Raw genomic sequence first — 21,662 nt, 5'->3', positions numbered from 1 at the left:
TTGTTAATTGATAAATTGATTGTCAGCAGAATGGAATTATAGCATTGTGTATTACTCAGTGTCACATTGTAACTCTGTCTGTGGACATTACTCAGTGTCACACTGTAACTCTGTGTGTATTACTCAGTGTCACATTGTAACTCTGTCTGTGGACATTACTCAGTGTCACACTGTAACTCTGTGTGTATTACTCAGTGTCACACTGTAACTCTGTGTGTATTACTCAGTGTCACACTGTAACTCTGTGTGTATTACTCAGAGTCACACTGTAACTCTGTGTGTATTACTCAGTGTCACACTGTAACTCTGTGTGTATTACTCAGAGTCACACTGTAACTCTGTGTGTATTACTCAGAGTCACACTGTAACTCTGTGTGCATTACTCAGTGTCACGCTGTAACTCTGTGTGTATTACTCAGTGTCACACTGTAACTCTGTGTGTATTACTCAGAGTCACACTGTAACTCTGTGTGCATTACTCAGTGTCACACTGTAACTCTGTGTGTATTACTCAGTGTCACACTGTAACTCTGTGTGTATTACTCAGTGTCACATTGTAACTCTGTCTGTGGACATTACTCAGTGACACACTGTAACTCTGTGTGCAGTACTCAGTGTCACACTGTAACTCTGTGTGTATTACTCAGTGTCACACTGTAACTCTGTGGACATTACCCAGTGTCACACTGTAACTCTGTGTGCATTACTCAGTGTCACACTGTAACTCTGTGTGTATTACTCAGGGTCACACTGTAACTCTGTGTGTATTACTCAGTGTCACATTGTAACTCTGTCTGTGGACATTACTCAGTGACACACTGTAACTCTGTGTGCAGTACTCAGTGTCACACTGTAACTCTGTGTGTATTACTCAGTGTCACACTGTAACTCTGAGTGTATTACTCAGTGTCACACTGTAGCTCTGTGTGCATTACTCAGTGTCACACTGTAACTCTGTGTGTATTACTCAGTGTCACACTGTAACTCTGTGTGCATTACTCAGTGTCACACTGTAACTCTGAGTGTATTACTCAGTGTCACACTGTAACTCTGTGTGCATTACTCGGTGTCACACTGTAACTCTGTGTGTATTACTCGGTGTCACACTGTAACTCTGAGTGCATTACTCGGTGTCACACTGTAACTCTGTGTGCATTACTCGGTGTCACACTGTAACTCTGTGTGTATTACTCAGTGTCACACTGTAACTCTGTGTGTATTACTCGGTGTCACACTGTAACTCTGTGTGTATTACTCAGTGTCACACTGTAACTCTGAGTGTATTACTCAGTGTCACACTGTAACTCTGTGTGTATTACTCGGTGTCAAACTGTAACTCTGTGTGTATTACTCAGGGTCACACTGTAATTCTGTGTGTATTACTCGGTGTCACACTGTAACTCTGTGTGTATTACTCGGTGTCACACTGTAACTCTGTGTGTATTACTCGGTGTCACACTGTAACTCTGTGTGTATTACTCGGTGTCACACTGTAACTCTGAGTGTATTACTCAGTGTCACACTGTAACTCTGTGTGTATTACTCGGTGTCACACTGTAACTCTGTGTGTATTACTCAGGGTCACACGGTAACTCTGTGTGTATTACTCAGTGTCACACTGTAACTCTGTGTGTATTACTCGGTGTCACACTGTAACTCTGTGTGTATTACTCAGGGTCACACTGTAACTCTGTGTGTATTACTCAGTGTCACACTGTAACTCTGTGTGTATTACTCGGTGTCACACTGTAACTCTGTGTGTATTACTCAGTGTCACACTGTAACTCTGTGTGTATTACTCAGTGTCACACTGTAACACTGTGTGTATTACTCAGTGTCACACTGTAACTCTGTGTGTATTACTCAGTGTCACACTGTAACTCTGTGTGTATTACTCAGTGTCACACTGTAACTCTGTGTGTATTACTCAGTGTCACACTGTAACTCTGTGTGTATTACTCAGTGTCACACTGTAACTCTGTGTGTATTACTCAGGGTCACACCGTAACTCTGTGTGTATTACTCAGTGTCACATTGTAACTCTGTGTGTATTACTCAGTGTCACACCGTAACTCTGTGTGTATTACTCAGAGTCACACCGTAACTCTGTGTGTATTACTCAGAGTCACACTGTAACTCTGTGTGTATTACTCAGTGTCACACTGTAACTCTGTGTGTATTACTCAGTGTCACACTGTAACTCTGTGTGTATTACTCAGTGTCACACTGTAACTCTGTGTGTATTACTCAGTGTCACACTGTAACTCTGTGTGTATTACTCAGTGTCACACTGTAACTCTGTGTGTATTACTCACTGTCACACTGTAACTCTGTGTGTATTACTCAGAGTCACACTGTAACTCTGTGTGTATTACTCAGAGTCACACTGTAACTCTGTGTGTATTACTCAGTGTCACACTGTAACTCTGTGTGTATTACTCAGGGTCACACTGTAACTCTGTGTGCATTACTCAGGGTCACACTGTAACTCTGTGTGTATTACTCAGTGTCACACTGTAACTCTGTGTGTATTACTCAGGGTCACACTGTAACTCTGTGTGTATTACCCAGTGTCACACTGTAACTCTGTGTGTATTACTCAGAGTCACACTGTAACTCTGTGTGTATTACCCAGTGTCACACTGTAACACTGTGTGTATTACTCAGGGTCACACTGTAACTCTGTGTGTATTACTCAGTGTCACACTGTAACACTGTGCGTATTACTCAGGGTCACACTGTAACTCTGTGTGTATTACTCAGTGTCACACTGTAACTCTGTGTGTATTACTCAGTGTCACACTGTAACTCTGTGTGTATTACTCAGTGTCACACTGTAACTCTGTGTGTATTACTCAGTGTCACACTGTAACTCTGTGTGTATTACTCAGTGTCACACTGTAACTCTGTGTGTATTACTCAGTGTCACACTGTAACTCTGTGTGTATTACTCAGAGTCACACTGTAACTCTGTGTGTATTACTCAGAGTCACACTGTAACTCTGTGTGTATTACTCAGTGTCACACTGTAACTCTGTGTGTATTACTCAGGGTCACACTGTAACTCTGTGTGCATTACTCAGGGTCACACTGTAACTCTGTGTGTATTACTCAGTGTCACACTGTAACTCTGTGTGTATTACTCAGGGTCACACTGTAACTCTGTGTGTATTACTCAGAGTCACACTGTAACTCTGTGTGTATTACTCAGAGTCACACTGTAACTCTGTGTGTATTACTCAGTGTCACACTGTAACTCTGTGTGTATTACTCAGAGTCACACTGTAACTCTGAGTGTATTACTCAGTGTCACACTGTAACTCTGTGTGTATTACTCAGGGTCACACTGTAACTCTGTGTGTATTACTCAGAGTCACACTGTAACTCTGTGTGTATTACTCAGGGTCACACTGTAACTCTGTGTGTATTACTCAGAGTCACACTCACCGGGACACACTCACCAGGGCACACTGACCATGGCACAGTTTAGTACTGGTTTCCACAAATGTGACCAGTCAAAATGGCAGCTGTGGGGTCTCTCAGGCCATTGGAGACCCCCAGGTGTTCGGGGATAGGGCAGGGTGGCACCCTGCCACTCCCTCTGGCACCCGGGCACCATAGCATTGTCAGCCTGGCACCCTGAAGAGACATTGCTTGGGTGCCAGCATAGCAGAGCCCAGGTGCCAGATGCCATGTTGGCACTGCCAGGGATTGGGCCCGGGGTGGGCTTACCAAATGGTGGGGGCGTTAGGGGATGTTCCTGGGGGCCTCCCTGAGGCTGTGGGCGGAGGGGGCCTCGATAATGGGGCGGAGGCTGAAGGGGGGGTTGGAAAGGTCAGAGCTGCTGAGCACAGCAGATTGCCGCTGTTTCCGTGACATGGCAACACATTAATGAAGCATTCGGGTTTTTACCGCAGCCCCATTTATACCTGCTCTTATTGTCACGGAATCCAAAATCTGTGGCTGCAACGGTGGGATTTGAGTTAATATCTCTTGACTATTAGAGACTCTACCCTGAGTAGCAAATAACTAGTTTGTAAAAGTCTCAATAGTAGATTGCAGCAGTTACGTTGTTCCGACAATTACTAACCAGCTCAACTTCGAGTCAGTGGGTTTGCTGCTTTGAATGGGGTTTTGAAACCTCCTTTGATCTGCCGTTAAATGGTGCTGTCTGCTAACTTACATTGAAATGTGCCAGCCACTGCGCTCCCTCAGTGCACACAGTCACCATCAACATTTGCATTTGCACAACACAGAAATCCAAATGGGGAAAGTTTGTGAAACCATGAAGCCACTGACACAGGGCTCTGGTTAGCGTGTCATGTGTGCCAGGTTAGTGAGGGAGGTGCACGCATTCCTGCTCAAGAGTAAAGAGACTTCCTGCCCTGCCTGGATTGTTTTAGATTGTGCAATGTGTAAGTGGAACGTGGGCAGCGTTTATTGCCGGGTCCCCAGTTACGCTGAAGGCAGTTAAGGCCCAATAACGAAACATGGAATCAGGGTCGGTCAGACTGGTTAACAACAGCAGATACATCTCCCTCTGAGGTATCAGTGAACCAATTGGTTTTTGTCAGCAGTTCCATTTATCGTCAGATTTCTTAAACACAATTTCATAACTTAAACTCATCATCTCTGAGATTTCAATCCACTAACATAGTTATTAATTTACCATACCCAGTAATGATAAAACCCTAACAAATACCTCAAGAACATGTGTGTAATGCAACCCATTAAGTGATAATCATAGAATCATAGAATCTCTACAGTGCAGAAGGAGACTATTCGGCCCATCGATTCTGCATCGACCTTCCAAAAGAGCACCTGACCTAGGCCTACACTCCCACCCTAACCCGTAAACCCACCTAACCATTGGACACTAAGGGGCAATTTAGCATGGCCAATCCACCTCACCAACACATCTTTGAATTTCTCTGTTGCAGTTGGACATTGCACTATGAAATAGACTGACAAGACAATGGACTTCAGTGTCATGGTTTAGTATGGTTTGGTATGCTTTAGTATGGTTTGGTATGGTTTAGTATGGTTTAGTATGGTTTGGTATGGTTTGGGATGGTTTGGTATGGTATGGCATGGTTTGGGATGGTTTGGGATGGTTTAGTGTGATTTAGTATGGTTTGGTATGGTTTGGTATGGTTTAGTATGGTTTGGTATGGTTTGGTATGGTATGGTTTAGTATGGTTTGGTATGGTTTGGTATGGTTTGGGATGGTTTGGTATGGTATGGCATGGTTTGGGATGGTTTGGGATGGTTTAGTGTGATTTAGTATGGTTTGGTATGGTTTGGTATGGTTTAGTATGGTTTGGTATGGTATGATATGGTTTAGTATGGTTTAGTATGGTGTAGTATGGTTTAGTATGGTTTGGTATGGTTTAGTATGGTTTGGTATGGTTTGGTAAGTTGTAGTATGGTTTGGTATGGTTTGGTATGGTTTGGTATGTTTTAGTATGGCTTGGTATGGTTTAGTATGGTTTGGTATGGTTTTGTATGGTTTAGTGTGGTTTAGTATGGTGTAGTATGGTTTAGTATGGTTTGGTCTGGTTTAGTATGGTTTGGTATGGTTTGGTAAGTTGTAGTATGGTTTGGTATGGTTTGGTATGTTTTAGTATGGCTTGGTATGGTTTAGTATGGTTTGGTATGGTTTTGTATGGTTTAGTGTGGTTTGGTATGGTTTGGTATTGTTTAGTATGGATAGTATGGTTTGGTATGGTTTGGTATGGTTTAGTGTGGTTTGGTATGGTTTAGTGTGGTTTGGTATATTTTAGTATGGTTTGGTATGGTTTAGTATGGTTTGGTATGGTATGGTATGGTTTAGTATGGTTTAGTATGGTGTAGTATGGTTTAGTATGGTTTGGTATGGTTTAGTATGGTTTGGTATGGTTTAGTATGGTTTGGTGTGGTTTGGTATGGTGTGGTTTGGTATGGTGTGGTATGGTGTGGTTTGGTGTGGTTTGGTGTGGTTTGGTGTGGTTTGGTGTGGTTTGGTGTGGTTTGGTATGGTGTGGTTTGGTGTGGTTTGGTGTGGTATGGTGTGGTTTGGTGTGGTTTGGTGTGGTATGGTGTGGTTTGGTGTGATTTGGTGTGGTTTGGTGTGGTATGGTGTGGTTTGGTATGGTTTGGTGTGGTTTGGTATGGTGTGGTTTGGTGTGGTTTGGTGTGGTTTGGTATGGTGTGGTTTGGTATGGTGTGGTTTGGTATGGTGTGGTTTGGTGTGGTTTGGTGTGGTTTGGTATGGTGTGGTTTGGTATGGTGTGGTTTGGTATGGTGTGGTTTGGTGTGGTTTGGTGTGGTTTGGTATGGTGTGGTTTGGTGTGGTATGGTGTGGTTTGGTATGGTGTGGTGTGGTTTGGTGTGGTTTGGTGTGGTTTGGTGTGGTTTGGTGTGGTTTGGTATGGTGTGGTTTGGTGTGGTTTGGTGTGGTTTGGTATGGTTTGGTTTGGTGTGGTTTGGTGTGGTTTGCATTATTCTGACACCGGCGTTTTGTACTTCTGCGGATTCACATGCTGCAGAACTCGGCTTAAATTCTTTGGGCTGGATTCTCTGTCCCGCCGTGCCAGATTTCTGGTTCAGCACGCCGGTGGGATGCTCCGTTACGCCGGTGGGCTGCTCCGTTACGCCGGTGGGATGCTCCGTTACGCCGGTGGGATGCTCCGTTACGCCGGTGGGATGCTCCGTTACGCCGGTGGGCTGCTCCGTTACGCCGGTGGGCTGCTCCGTTACGCCGGTGGGCTGCTCCGTTACGCCGGTGGGCTGCTCCGTTACGCCGGTGGGCTGCTCCGTTACGCCGGTGGGATGCTCCGTTACGCCGGTGGGATGCTCCGTTACGCCGGTGGGATGCTCCGTTACGCCGGTGGGCTGCTCCGTTACGCCGGTGGGATGCTCCGTTACGCCGGTGGGATGCTCCGTTACGCCGGTGGGCTGCTCCGTTACGCCGGTGGGATGCTCCGTTACGCCGGTGGGCTGCTCCGTTACGCCGGTGGGCTGCTCCGTTACGCCGGTGGGCTGCTCCGTTACGCCGGTGGGATGCTCTGTTTTGCTGGCTGTTCAATGGGGTTTCCCATTGTGGGGCAGCCCCGCGCCTTCGGGAAGCCCCCAGGATGCCGGCAAAGTGGAGAATCGCGACGGCGGAGAATCCAGCCCCGCGACTTTGTTCCAGAGGGAAGTAGACATAAACCAGGGAATTACAGATCAGTGAGTCTCACATCAGTGGCTGGGAAATTCTTGGACAATCTGAAGGACAGAATCCTCTTGGAGGGGCAAGGTTTGATCAGGGGCAGTCAGTATGGCTTTATCTGGGTGGCACGGTAGCACAGTGGTTAGCACTGTTGCTTCACAGCGTCAGGGTCTCGGGTTCGATTCCCGGCTTGGGTCACTGTCTGTGCGGAGTCTGCACGTTCTCCCCGTGTCTGCGTGGGTTTCCTCCGGGTGCTCCGGTTTCCTCCCACAAGCCCCGAAAGACATGCTGTGAGGTGAATTGGACATTCTGAATTCTCGCTCTGTGTACCTGAACAGGTGTCGGAGTGTGGCGACTAGGGGCTTTTCACAGTAACTTCATTGCAGCGTTAATGTAAACCTACTTGTGACAATAAAGATTATTATTAAAAATCTGAGGGGGGGGCGATGGGGGGGGGGCTCATGCCTAACAGATTCAATCGAATCTTTTGAGGAGGTGACCAGGTGTGCAGACGAGGGTAGTGCAGCTGATATAATCATAGATTCTACAGTGCAGAAGGAGGCCATTTGGCCCACCGGGTCTGCACCAGCCCTAAGGAGCACCCTACCCAAGCCCACACCTCCCCCCTATCCCCATGACCCAGTAACCCCATCTAACCTTTTAAGGGGCCAATCCAGCTAACCTGGACTGTGGGAGGAAACCGGAGCACCCGGAGGAAACCCACGCACACACGGGGAGGACGTGCAGACTCCGCACAGACAGTGACCCAAGCGGGAATCGAACCTGGGACCTTGGCGCTGTGAAGCAAATGTGCTAACCACTGTGCTACCTGCTGATGTAGTTTACATGGATTTCAGCAAAACCTTTGACGAGATCCCACATGGGAGACTGATAAAGAAGGGAAAACACATGTGATCCAGGGTAATGTGGCAAGTTAGATCCAAAATTGGCTTAGAGATAGTAGACAGAGGGTAGCAGAATCTGTTTGTGTGACGGTACGCTGGTGTCCAGGGGCCTACCACCGGGAGCAGTGCTGGGTCCCTAATTGTTTGTGATATATATAAACAATATAGAAGAAGATGTGGGGCAGATGATAAGTAAGTTTGCAGATGATACAAAGATTGGCCGGGCAGTTGACAGTGGAGAAGATGATCTTGGGTTACAGGATATAGACAGATTGATCAGAAGGGCAGATTAGTGGCAGGTGGAATTTAACCCTGAAATGTTTGAGGTGATGGACTTTGGAAGGAGTAACACAAGGGAGAACTCAATGAATGGGAGGACACCAGGAAGCTCAGAGGGATCTTGGAGTGCTTGTCCACATATCCCTGAATGTGGCGGGACAGGTTAATAGAGTTAAGAAGGCAAATAGACACTTGTCTTTATCCATCATGCATAGATGATAAGAGCAGGGCAGTTGTACAGGACTTTGGTGAGGCCACAGAGGGAGCACTGTGTGCAGTTCTGGTCACCACATTATAGGAAGGATGTGATTGCACTGGAGGGGGTGCAGAGGAGATTCACCAGGATGAGCCTGGAATGGAGCGTTTATGCTATGAAGAGGCTGGATAAGCTCGGGTTGTTTTCTTTGGATGGGAGAAGGTGGAGAGGGGACCGGATTGAGGTGAATAAGATTGTGAGGGGTGTGGACAGGCTGTATGGGGTATCAGCTGTTCTGGTCATGATAAATTGCCCTTAGTGTCCAAAATTGCCCTTAGTGTTGGGTGGGGTTACTGGGTTATGGGGATAGGGTGGCGGTGTTGACCTTGGGTAGGGTGCTCTTTCCAAGAGCCGGTGCAGGCTCGATGGGCGGAATGGCCTCCTTCTGCACTGTAAATTCTATGAAGATGCTTTATGTGCTTTTCCCAAATGCTCAATCCTAAATATCTGTTCCTACCACGTGCTTTATCCTTAATCCCATTAAAGATTGATGGGGTGCCTGTGACACGCAAAGAACAGCTCAGTCCAGGGAAGTAAAATCAGGAATTCCGGGTAAACAGCAGATATGGCAACATCTGTGGAGAGAGAAATGAAATTCATGTTTTGAGTCCGATGGCTTCTTGGGAACCGAGTCCAGCGAATTGGTCTCTCCAAGGCCACCTTCCAAAGTTTGGAGTGCTCAGCATTCAGGCTGAGGAAGATTATTATTGACAGGAGCACAGTTATTTCTCAGTTTAGGAGGGACTGCAGAGTGATTTCCTGAACTAACGATATTTAACACGTGGAGCAGAACCGACTTGTAGCATTGTCTCAGGCTGAGTCTCTCACACTCCAGGAGGCTGCCCTGGTTTTTGTTCCTGCATTCACTGGAGCTCAAAATCTTGCTTCCTTCTAACTTCCTTTCATCTTCTCCGTGGTGACAAAATGACATATTGGCCACATTGATAATTGCAGCTTCACTCACCCTCTGCACCGTGTCAGGCGGTTGTGGGTTCAAACTCCACTCAAAAGATTTAAAACAAAATTGATGTTGACACAACAGCGAAGGGGCTGCACACCCTCGGATGGCACTTTAAACTGAGCCCCTCTCTTCCCTCTCAGGTAGATGCTATTTAAGGAGGAGCAAAGGAGTTATCCCGGTGTCCTCATCAATAATCAATATTTAACACCTGAATACAGATTCTCTGGTCATTATCACATTATTGCTGTGTATATATTGGTTGTTGCATTTCCTACATTTAAACAATGACGACAGTTCACAAAGTATTTTGCTTGGCTGTAAAGTACTTTGGGATTTCCTAAGGGTGTTAAAGATGCAATGGAAAAGCAAGTTCTACAGAGAAATGCAACAGGTTTTGAAGACTACCTGTAGTTATCAAGTGTGACACAGTTTTTAAGATTCCTCCAATGTTGTTTATCTTGATATTTAGGTAACCATCGCACCACAATAACCGACAGCGTCAACAGCCCTCGTCGAACTGCAGCACATCTCATTGCTACAAATAAAGCTGAAAATATACCAGGTAAGATGCAAGAATTATTTTGAAAGATTGCCTCACGAGCGGCAGTGACAGGTTGACACAGGTTGTGTTAGAAATACAGACCAAGGAATTTATAAATGAAAAAAGTCAATGGGAAATGCTCGTGAATGTAAAATTTCTAATAGATTGAAACAGATAAAGATGATTGCCATTATAATTCATATATTATGATTTTAATATCGCTCAGCAGGGTGATAGGCAGTGGTGTTGACAGGAGGTGGTAACGGGTGATGTTTCCCGAGGGGCAGTGTGAGCTTGGAAACTGGAATACTATTATCCAGCTGGCAGGAGAGGCAAAAGTCAGAATGATCGTAATCGAGTGCAACAGTCGAGCGGAATGGGCAGGCGAGTGGCCAATGGAATTTAATACAGACAAGTGTGGGGTGATGCATTTTGATAGAAGGAGTAGGGATCCCAGTACACGGTCAGATCCTAAAACATGGTCCGATTCCAGTATACAGTCAGATCCTAGAACATGGTCCGATTCCAGTACACGGTCAGATCCTAAAACATGGTCCGATTCCAGTACACGGTCAGATCCTAGAACATGGTCCGATCCCAGTACACGGTCAGATCCGAGAACATGGTCCGATCCCAGTACACAGTCAGATCCTAGAACATGGTCCGATTCCAGTACACGGTCAGATCCGAGAGCATGGTCCGATCCCAGTACACGGTCAGATCCGAGAGCATGGTCCGATCCCAGTACATGGTCAGATCCGAGAACATGGTCCGATCCCAGTACACAGTCAGATCCTAGAACATGGTCCGATCCCAGTACATGGTCAGGGCCCAGTGCATGGTCCGATCCCAGTACATGGTCAGATCCGAGAGCATGGTCCGATCCCAGTACATGGTCAGATCCGAGAACATGGTCCGATCCCAGTACACAGTCAGATCCTAGAACATGGTCCGATTCCAGTACACGGTCAGATCCTAAAACATGGTCCGATTCCAGTACACGGTCAGATCCTAGAACATGGTCCGATCCCAGTACACGGTCAGATCCGAGAACATGGTCCGATCCCAGTACACAGTCAGATCCTAGAACATGGTCCGATTCCAGTACACGGTCAGATCCGAGAGCATGGTCCGATCCCAGTACACGGTCAGATCCGAGAACATGGTCCGATCCCAGTACACAGTCAGATCCTAGAACATGGTCCGATTCCAGTACACGGTCAGATCCTAAAACATGGTCCGATTCCAGTACACGGTCAGATCCGAGAACATGGTCCGATCCCAGTACACAGTCAGATCCTAGAACATGGTCCGATTCCAGTACACGGTCAGATCCTAGAACATGGTCCGATCCCAGTACATGGTCACAGCCCAGTGCATGGTCAGAGTCCAGTGCATGGTCCGATCCCAGTACATGGTCAATGCCCAGTGCATGGTCAGAGCCCAGTGCATGGTCAGATCCTAGAACACGGTCCGATCCCATACACGGTCAGATCCGAGAGCATGGTCCGATTCCAGTACACGGTCAGATCCTGGAACATGGTCCGATCCCAGTACACGGTCAGATCTGAGAGCATGGTCCGATCCCAGTACACGGTCAGATCCGAGAGCATGGTCCGATCCCAGTACACGGTCAGATCCTGGAACATGGCCCGATCCCAGTACACGGTCAGATCCTGGAACATGGCCCGATCCCAGTACATGGTCAGAGCCCAGTACATGGTCACAGCCCAGTGCATGGTCAGAGTCCAGTGCATGGTCCGATCCCAGTAAATGGTCAGATCCGAGAGCATGGTCCGATCCCAGTACATGGTCAGATCCGAGAGCATGGTCCGATCCCAGTACACGGTCAGATCCGAGAACATGGTCCGATCCCAGTACACGGTCAGATCCGAGAGCATGGTCCGATCCCAGTACACGGTCAGATCCGAGAACATGGTCCGATCCCAGTACATGGTCAGAGCCCAGTACACGGTCAGATCCGAGAGCATGGTCCGATCCCAGTACACGGTCAGATCCGAGAACATGGTCCGATCCCAGTACACGGTCAGATCCGAGAACATGGTCCGATCCCAGTACATGGTCAGGGCCCAGTGCATGGTCCGATCCCAGTACATGGTCAGGTCCGAGAGCATGGTCCGATCCCAGTACACGGTCAGATCCGAGAGCATGGTCCGATCCCAGTACATGGTCAGGGCCCAGTGCATGGTCCGATCCCAGTACATGGTCAGGTCCGAGAGTATGGTCCGATCCCAGTACACGGTCAGATCCGAGAGCATGGTCCGATCCCAGTACACGGTCAGATCCGAGAACATGGTCCGATCCCAGTACACGGTCAGATCCGAGAACATGGTCCGATCCCAGTACACGGTAGGATCCGAGAACATGGTCCGATCCCAGTACACGGTCAGAGCCCAGTACATGGTCCGATCCCAGTACATGGTCAGATCCGAGAGCATGGTCCGATCCCAGTACATGGTCAGATCCGAGAGCATGGTCCGATCCCAGTACACGGTCAGATCCGAGAACATGGTCCGATCCCAGTACACGGTCAGAGCCCAGTACATGGTCAGATCCCAGTACATGGTCAGATCCGAGAGCATGGTCCGATCCCAGTACATGGTCAGATCCGAGAGCATGGTCCGATCCCAGTACATGGTCAGATCCGAGAGCATGGTCCGATCCCAGTACACGGTCAGATCCGAGAGCATGGTCCGATCCCAGTACACGGTCAGATCCGAGAACATGGTCCGATACCAGTACACGGTCAGATCCGAGAACATGGTCCGATCCCAGTACACGGTCAGAGCCCAGTACATGGTCAGATCCGAGAGCATGGTCCGATCCCAGTACACGGTCAGGTCCGAGAGCATGGTCCGATCCCAGTACATGGTCAGAGCCCAGTACACGGTCAGATCCGAGAGCATGGTCCGATCCCAGTACACGGTCAGATCCGAGAGCATGGTCCGATCCCAGTACACGGTCAGAGCCCAGTGCATGGTCCGATCCCAGAACACGGTCAGATCCGAGAACATGGTCCGATCCCAGTACACGGTCAGATCCGAGAGCATGGTCCGATTCCAGTACACGGTCAGAGTCCAGTGCATGGTCAGATCCCAGTTCACGGTCAGAGCCCAGTACATGGTCAGATCCCAGTACACGGTCAGATCCGAGAAAATGGTCCGATCCCAGTACACGGTCAGATCCGAGAACATGGTCCGATCCCAGTACACGGTCAGAGTCCAGTGCATGGTCAGATCCCAGTACACGGTCAGAGCCCAGTACATGGTCAGATCCCAGTGCATGGTCAGAGCCCAGTGCATGGTCAGAGCCCAGTGCATGGTCAGAGTCCAGTGCATGGTCCGATCCCAGTGCATGATCAGAGCCCAGTGCATGGTCAGAGTCCAGTGCATGGTCAGATCCCAGTACATGGTCAGATCCCAGTGCATGGTCAGAGTCCAGTGCATGGTCAGATCCCAGTACATGGTCAGAGCCTAGTGCATGGTCAGATCCCAGTACATGGTCAGAACCCAGTACATGGTCACAGCCCAGTGCATGGTCAGAGTCCAGTGCATGGTCCGATCCCAGTACACGGTCAGATCCAAGAGCATGGTCCGATCCCAGTACACGGTCAGATCCTGGAACATGGTCCGATCCCAGTACACGGTCAGATCCGAGAACATGGTCCGATCCCAGTACACGGTCAGATCCTGGAACATGGTCCGATCCCAGTACATGGTCCGATCCCAGTACATGGTCAGAGCCCAGTACATGGTCAGATCCGTGAGCATGGTCCGATCCCAGTACATGGTCAGATCCGAGAGCATGGTCAGATCCCAGTACACGGTCAGATCCGAGAGCATGGTCCGATCCCAGTACACGGTCAGATCCGAGAACATGGTCCGATCCCAGTACATGGTCAGATCCGAGAGCATGGTCCGATCCCAGTACACGGTCAGATCCGAGAGCATGGTCCGATCCCAGTACACGGTCAGATCCGAGAGCATGGTCCGATCCCAGTACACGGTCAGATCCTGGAACATGGTCGGATCCCAGTACACGGTCAGATCCGAGAGCATGGTCCGATCCCAGTACACGGTCAGATCCTGGAACATGGTCCGATCCCAGTACATGGTCAGAGTCCATTGCATGGTCCGATCCCAGTACATGGTCAGATCCCAGTTCACGGTCAGAGCCCAGTACATGGTCAGATCCCAGTACACGGTCAGATCCGAGAAAATGGTCCGATCCCAGTACACGGTCAGATCCGAGAACATGGTCCGATCCCAGTACACGGTCAGAGTCCAGTGCATGGTCAGATCCCAGTACACGGTCAGAGCCCAGTACATGGTCAGATCCCAGGACACGGTCAGATCCGAGAACATCGTCCGATCCCAGTACATGGTCAGAGCCCAGTGCATGATCACAGCCCAGTGCATGGTCAGAGCCCAGTACACGGTCAGAGCCCAGTGCATGGTCAGAGCCCAGTGCATGGTCAGAGCCCAGTGCATGGTCAGAGTCCAGTGCATGGTCCGATCCCAGTGCATGATCAGAGCCCAGTGCATGGTCAGAGTCCAGTGCATGGTCAGATCCCAGTACATGGTCAGATCCCAGTGCATGGTCAGAGTCCAGTGCATGGTCAGATCCCAGTACATGGTCAGAGCCCAGTGCATGGTCAGATCCCAGTACATGGTCAGAGCCCAGTACATGGTCACAGCCCAGTGCATGGTCAGAGTCCAGTGCATGGTCCGATCCCAGTACACGGTCAGATCCAAGAGCATGGTCCGATCCCAGTACACGGTCAGATCCTGGAACATGGTCCGATCCCAGTACACGGTCAGATCCGAGAACATGGTCCGATCCCAGTACACGGTCAGATCCTGGAACATGGTCCGATCCCAGTACATGGTCCGATCCCAGTACATGGTCAGAGCCCAGTACATGGTCAGATCCGTGAGCATGGTCCGATCCCAGTACATGGTCAGATCCGAGAGCATGGTCAGATCCCAGTACACGGTCAGATCCGAGAGCATGGTCCGATCCCAGTACACGGTCAGATCCGAGAACATGGTCCGATCCCAGTACATGGTCAGATCCGAGAGCATGGTCCGATCCCAGTACACGGTCAGATCCGGGAGCATGGTCCGATCCCAGTACACGGTCAGATCCGAGAGCATGGTCCGATCCCAGTACACGGTCAGATCCTGGAACATGGTCGGATCCCAGTACACGGTCAGATCCGAGAGCATGGTCCGATCCCAGTACACGGTCAGATCCTGGAACATGGTCCGATCCCAGTACATGGTCAGAGTCCATTGCATGGTCCGATCCCAGTACATGGTCAGATCCCAGTACATGGTCAGAGTCCAGTGCATGGTCCGATCCCAGGACATGGTCAGATCCGAGAGCATGGTCCGATCCCAGTACACGGTCCGATCCGAGAACATGGTCCGATCCCAGTACACGGTCAGATCCTGGAACATGGTCCGATCCCAGTACATGGTCCGATCCCAGTACATGGTCAGAGCCCAGTACATGGTCAGATCCGTGAGCATGGTCCGATCCCAGTACATGGTCAGATCCGAGAGCATGGTCAGATCCCAGTACACGGTCAGATCCGAGAGCATGGTCCGATCCCAGTACACGGTCAGATCCGAGAACATGGTCCGATCCCAGTACATGGTCAGATCCGAGAGCATGGTCCGATCCCAGTACACGGTCAGATCCGAGAGCATGGTCCGATCCCAGTACACGGTCAGATCCGAGAGCATGGTCCGATCCCAGTACATGGTCAGATCCGAGAGCATGGTCAGATCCCAGTACACGGTCAGATCCGAGAGCATGGTCCGATCCCAGTACACGGTCAGATCCGAGAGCATGGTCCGATCCCAGTACACGGTCAGATCCGAGAGCATGGTCCGATCCCAGTACATGGTCAGATCCGAGAGCATGGTCCGATCCCAGTACACGGTCAGATCCGAGAGCATGGTCCGATCCCAGTACACGGTCAGATCCGAGAGCATGGTCCGATCCCAGTACACGGTCAGATCCTGGAACATGGTCGGATCCCAGTACACGGTCAGATCCTAAAACATGGTCCGATTCCAGTACATGGTCAGATCCGAGAGCATGGTCCGATCCCAGTGCACGGTCAGATCCGAGAACATGGTCCGATTCCAGTACACGGTCAGATCCGAGAGCATGGTCCGATCCCAGTACATGGTCAGATCCGAGAGCATGGTCAGATCCCAGTACACGGTCAGATCCGAGAGCATGGTCCGATCCCAGTACATGGTCAGATCCGAGAGCATGGTCCGATCCCAGTACACGGTCAGATCCGAGAGCATGGTCCGATCCCAGTACACGGTCAGATCCGAGAGCATGGTCCGATCCCAGTACACGGTCAGATCCTGGAACATGGTCGGATCCCAGTACACGGTCAGATCCTAAAACATGGTCCGATTCCAGTACATGGTCAGATCCGAGAACATGGTCCGATCCCAGTACACGGTCAGATCCGAGAACATGGTCCGATTCCAGTACACGGTCAGATCCTAGAACATGGTCCGATCCCAGTACATGGTCACAGCCCAGTGCATGGTCAGAGTCCAGTGCATGGTCCGATCCCAGTACATGGTCAATGCCCAGTGCATGGTCAGAGCCCAGTGCATGGTCAGATCCTAGAACACGGTCCGATCCCATACACGGTCAGATCCGAGAGCATGGTCCGATTCCAGTACACGGTCAGATCCTGGAACATGGTCCGATCCCAGTACACGGTCAGATCTGAGAGCATGGTCCGATCCCAGTACACGGTCAGATCCGAGAGCATGGTCCGATCCCAGTACACGGTCAGATCCGAGAGCATGGTCCGATCCCAGTACACGGTCAGATCCTGGAACATGGCCCGATCCCAGTACATGGTCAGAGCCCAGTACATGGTCACAGCCCAGTGCATGGTCAGAGTCCAGTGCATGGTCCGATCCCAGTAAATGGTCAGATCCGAGAGCATGGTCCGATCCCAGTACATGGTCAGGGCCCAGTGCATGGTCAGAGTCCAGTGCATGGTCCGATCCCAGTACATGGTCAGATCCGAGAGCATGGTCCGATCCCAGTACATGGTCAGATCCGAGAGCATGGTCCGATCCCAGTACACGGTCAGATCCGAGAACATGGTCCGATCCCAGTACACGGTCAGATCCGAGAGCATGGTCCGATCCCAGTACACGGTCAGATCCGAGAACATGGTCCGATCCCAGTACATGGTCAGAGCCCAGTACACGGTCAGATCCGAGAGCATGGTCCGATCCCAGTGCACGGTCAGATCCGAGAACATGGTCCGATCCCAGTACATGGTCAGAGCCCAGTACACGGTCAGATCCGAGAGCATGGTCTGATCCCAGTACACGGTCAGATCCGAGAACATGGTCCGATCCCAGTACATGGTCAGGGCCCAGTGCATGGTCCGATCCCAGTACATGGTCAGGTCCGAGAGCATGGTCCGATCCCAGTACACGGTCAGATCCGAGAGCATGGTCCGATCCCAGTACATGGTCAGGTCCGAGAGTATGGTCCGATCCCAGTACACGGTCAGATCCGAGAGCATGGTCCGATCCCAGTAAATGGTCAGATCCGAGAGCATGGTCCGATCCCAGTACATGGTCAGATCCGAGAGCATGGTCCGATCCCAGTACATGGTCAGATCCGAGAGCATGGTCCGATCCCAGTGCACGGTCAGATCCGAGAACATGGTCCGATCCCAGTACATGGTCAGAGCCCAGTACACGGTCAGATCCGAGAGCATGGTCTGATCCCAGTACACGGTCAGATCCGAGAACATGGTCCGATCCCAGTACATGGTCAGGGCCCAGTGCATGGTCCGATCCCAGTACATGGTCAGGTCCGAGAGCATGGTCCGATCCCAGTACACGGTCAGATCCGAGAGCATGGTCCGATCCCAGTACACGGTCAGATCCGAGAGCATGGTCCGATCCCAGTACACGGTCAGATCCGAGAGCATGGTCCGATCCCAGTACACGGTCAGATCCGAGAGCATGGTCCGATCCCAGTACACGGTCAGATCCGAGAGCATGGTCCGATCCCAGTACACGGTCAGATCCGAGAACATGGTCCGATCCCAAAACACGGTCAGATCCGAGAACATGGTCCGATCCCAGTACACGGTCAGATCCGAGAGCATGGTCCGATCCCAGTACACGGTCAGGTCCGAGAGCATGGTCCGATCCCAGTACATGGTCAGATCCGAGAGCATGGTCCGATCCCAGTACACGGTCAGATCCGAGAACATGGTCCGATCCCAGTACACGGTCAGATCCGAGAACATGGTCCGATCCCAGTACACGGTCAGAGCCCAGTGCATGGTCCGATCCCAGTACACGGTCAGATCCGAGAACATGGTCCGATCCCAGTACACGGTCAGAGCCCAGTGCATGGTCCGATCCCAGTACACGGTCAGGTCCGAGAGCATGGTCCGATCCCAGTACATGGTCAGAGCCCAGTACACGGTCAGATCCGAGAGCATGGTCCGATCCCAGTACACGGTCAGATCCGAGAACATGGTCCGATCCCAGTACACGGTCAGATCCTAGAACATGGTCCGATCCCAGTACACGGTCAGAGCCCAGTGCATGGTCCGATCCCAGTACACGGTCAGGTCCGAGAGCATGGTCCGATCCCAGTACATGGTCAGAGCCCAGTACACGGTCAGATCCGAGAGCATGGTCCGATCCCAGTACACGGTCAGATCCGAGAACATGGTCCGATCCCAGTACATGGTCAGATCCGAGAGCATGGTCCGATCCCAGTACATGGTCAGATCCGAGAGCATGGTCCGATCCCAGTACACGGTCAGATCCGAGAACATGGTCCAATCCCAGTACACGGTCAGAGTCCAGTGCATGGTCAGATCCCAGTTCACGGTCAGAGCCCAGTACATGGTCCGATCCCAGTACACGGTCAGATCCGAGAGCATGGTCCGATCCCAGGACACGGTCAGATCCGAGAACATGGTCCGATCCCAGTACATGGTCAGAGCCCAGTACACGGTCAAAGTCCAGTACATGGTCAGATCCCAGGACACGGTCAGATCCGAGAACATGGTCCGATCCCAGTACATGGTCAGAGCCCAGTGCATGATCACAGCCCAGTGCATGGTCAGAGCCCAGTACACGGTCAGAGCCCAGTACACGGTCAGAGCCCAGTGCATGGTCAGAGCCCAGTGCATGGTCAGAGCCCAGTGCATGGTCAGAGTCCAGTGCATGGTCCGATCCCAGTACACGGTCAGATCCCAGGACACGGTCAGATCCGAGAACATGGTCCGATCCCAGTGCATGGTCCGATCCCAGTGCATGATCACAGCCCAGTGCATGGTCAGAGCCCAGTACACGGTCAGAGCCCAGTACACGGTCAGAGTCCAGTGCATGGTCAGATCCCAGTACACGGTCAGAGCCCAGTACATGGTCAGATCCCAGGACACGGTCAGATCCGAGAACATGGTCCGATCCCAGTACATGGTCAGAGCCCAGTGCATGATCACAGCCCAGTGCATGGTCAGAGCCCAGTACACGGTCAGAGCCCAGTACACGGTCAGAGCCCAGTGCATGGTCAGAGCCCAGTGCATGGTCAGATCCCAGTACATGGTCAGAGCCCAGTGCATTGTCAGAGCCCAGTGCATGGTCAGATCCCAGTACATGGTCAGAGCCCAGTGCATGGTCAGATCCCAGTGCATGGTCAGAGTCCAGTGCATGGTCAGATCCCAGTACATGGTCAGAGCCCAGTGCATGGTCAGATCCCAGTACATGGTCAGAGCCCAGTACATGGTCACAGCCCAGTGCATGGTCAGAGTCCAGTGCATGGTCCGATCCCAGTACACGGTCAGATCCAAGAGCATGGTCCGATCCCAGTACACGGTCAGATCCTGGAACATGGTCCGATCCCAGTACACGGTCAGATCCGAGAACATGGTCCGATCCCAGTACACGGTCAGATCCTGGAACATGGTCCGATCCCAGTACATGGTCCGATCCCTGTACATGGTCACAGCCCAGTACATGGTCAGATCCGTGAGCATGGTCCGATCCCAGTACATGGTCAGATCCGAGAGCATGGTCAGATCCCAGTACACGGTCAGATCCGAGAGCATGGTCCGATCCCAGTACACGGTCAGATCCGAGAACATGGTCCGATCCCAGTACATGGTCAGATCCGAGAGCATGGTCCGATCCCAGTACACGGTCAGATCCGAGAGCATGGTCCGATCCCAGTACACGGTCAGATCCGAGAGCATGGTCCGATCCCAGTACACGGTCAGATCCTGGAACATGGTCGGATCCCAGTACACGGTCAGATCCGAGAGCATGGTCCGATCCCAGTACACGGTCAGATCCTGGAACATGGTCCGATCCCAGTACATGGTCAGAGTCCATTGCATGGTCCGATCCCAGTACATGGTCAGATCCCAGTACATGGTCAGAGTCCAGTGCATGGTCCGATCCCAGTACATGGTCAGATCCGAGAGCATGGTCCGATCCCAGTACACGGTCCGATCCGAGAACATGGTCCGATCCCAGTACACGGTCAGATCCTGGAACATGGTCCGATCCCAGTACATGGTCCGATCCCAGTACATGGTCAGAGCCCAGTACATGGTCAGATCCGTGAGCATGGTCCGATCCCAGTACATGGTCAGATCCGAGAGCATGGTCAGATCCCAGTACACGGTCAGATCCGAGAGCATGGTCCGATCCCAGTACACGGTCAGATCCGAGAACATGGTCCGATCCCAGTACATGGTCAGATCCGAGAGCATGGTCCGATCCCAGTACACGGTCAGATCCGAGAGCATGGTCCGATCCCAGTACACGGTCAGATCCGAGAGCATGGTCCGATCCCAGTACACGGTCAGATCCTGGAACATGGTCGGATCCCAGTACACGGTCAGATCCGAGAGCATGGTCCGATCCCAGTACACGGTCAGATCCTGGAACATGGTCCGATCCCAGTACATGGTCAGAGTCCATTGCATGGTCCGATCCCAGTACATGGTCAGATCCCAGTACATGGTCAGAGTCCAGTGCATGGTCCGATCCAGTACATGGTCAGATCCGAGAGCATGGTCCGATCCCAGTACACGGTCCGATCCGAGAGCATGGTCCGATCCCAGTACATGGTCAGATCCGAGAGCATGGTCCGATCCCAGTACACGGTCAGATCCGAGAACATGGTCCGATCCCAGTACATGGTCAGGTCCGAGAGCATGGTCCGATCCCAGTACACGGTCAGATCCGAGAGCATGGTCCGATCCCAGTACACGGTCAGATCCGAGAACATGGTCCGATCCCAGTACACGGTCAGAGCCCAGTACACGGTCAGATCCGAGAGCATGGTCCGATCCCAGTGCACGGTCAGATCCGAGAACATGGTCCGATCCCAGTACATGGTCAGATCCGAGAGCATGGTCCGATCCCAGTACACGGTCAGATCCGAGAGCATGGTCCGATCCCAGTACA

General features: G+C 51.1%; 1 protein-coding gene across 1 annotated transcript in view; it reads left to right on the top strand.

Moving 5' to 3' along the window:
• LOC140422815 (CD40 ligand-like) overlaps positions 1–21,662 on the top strand; it is a 42,625-nt gene that overhangs the window by 2,497 nt on the left and 18,466 nt on the right. Inside the window, exon 4 of the mRNA XM_072507720.1 lies at positions 10,063–10,155. Within this exon, the coding sequence (XP_072363821.1) occupies positions 10,063–10,155 (93 nt within the window). The remainder of the gene's footprint in view (positions 1–10,062; positions 10,156–21,662) is intronic.

This window comes from Scyliorhinus torazame, chromosome 5 (genome assembly GCF_047496885.1).
Source record: "Scyliorhinus torazame isolate Kashiwa2021f chromosome 5, sScyTor2.1, whole genome shotgun sequence".
NCBI classification, from domain to species: Eukaryota; Metazoa; Chordata; class Chondrichthyes; order Carcharhiniformes; family Scyliorhinidae; genus Scyliorhinus; species Scyliorhinus torazame.
The sequence above is the reverse complement of the archived record's forward strand: the minus strand, read 5'-3'. Positions and strand labels throughout refer to the sequence as shown.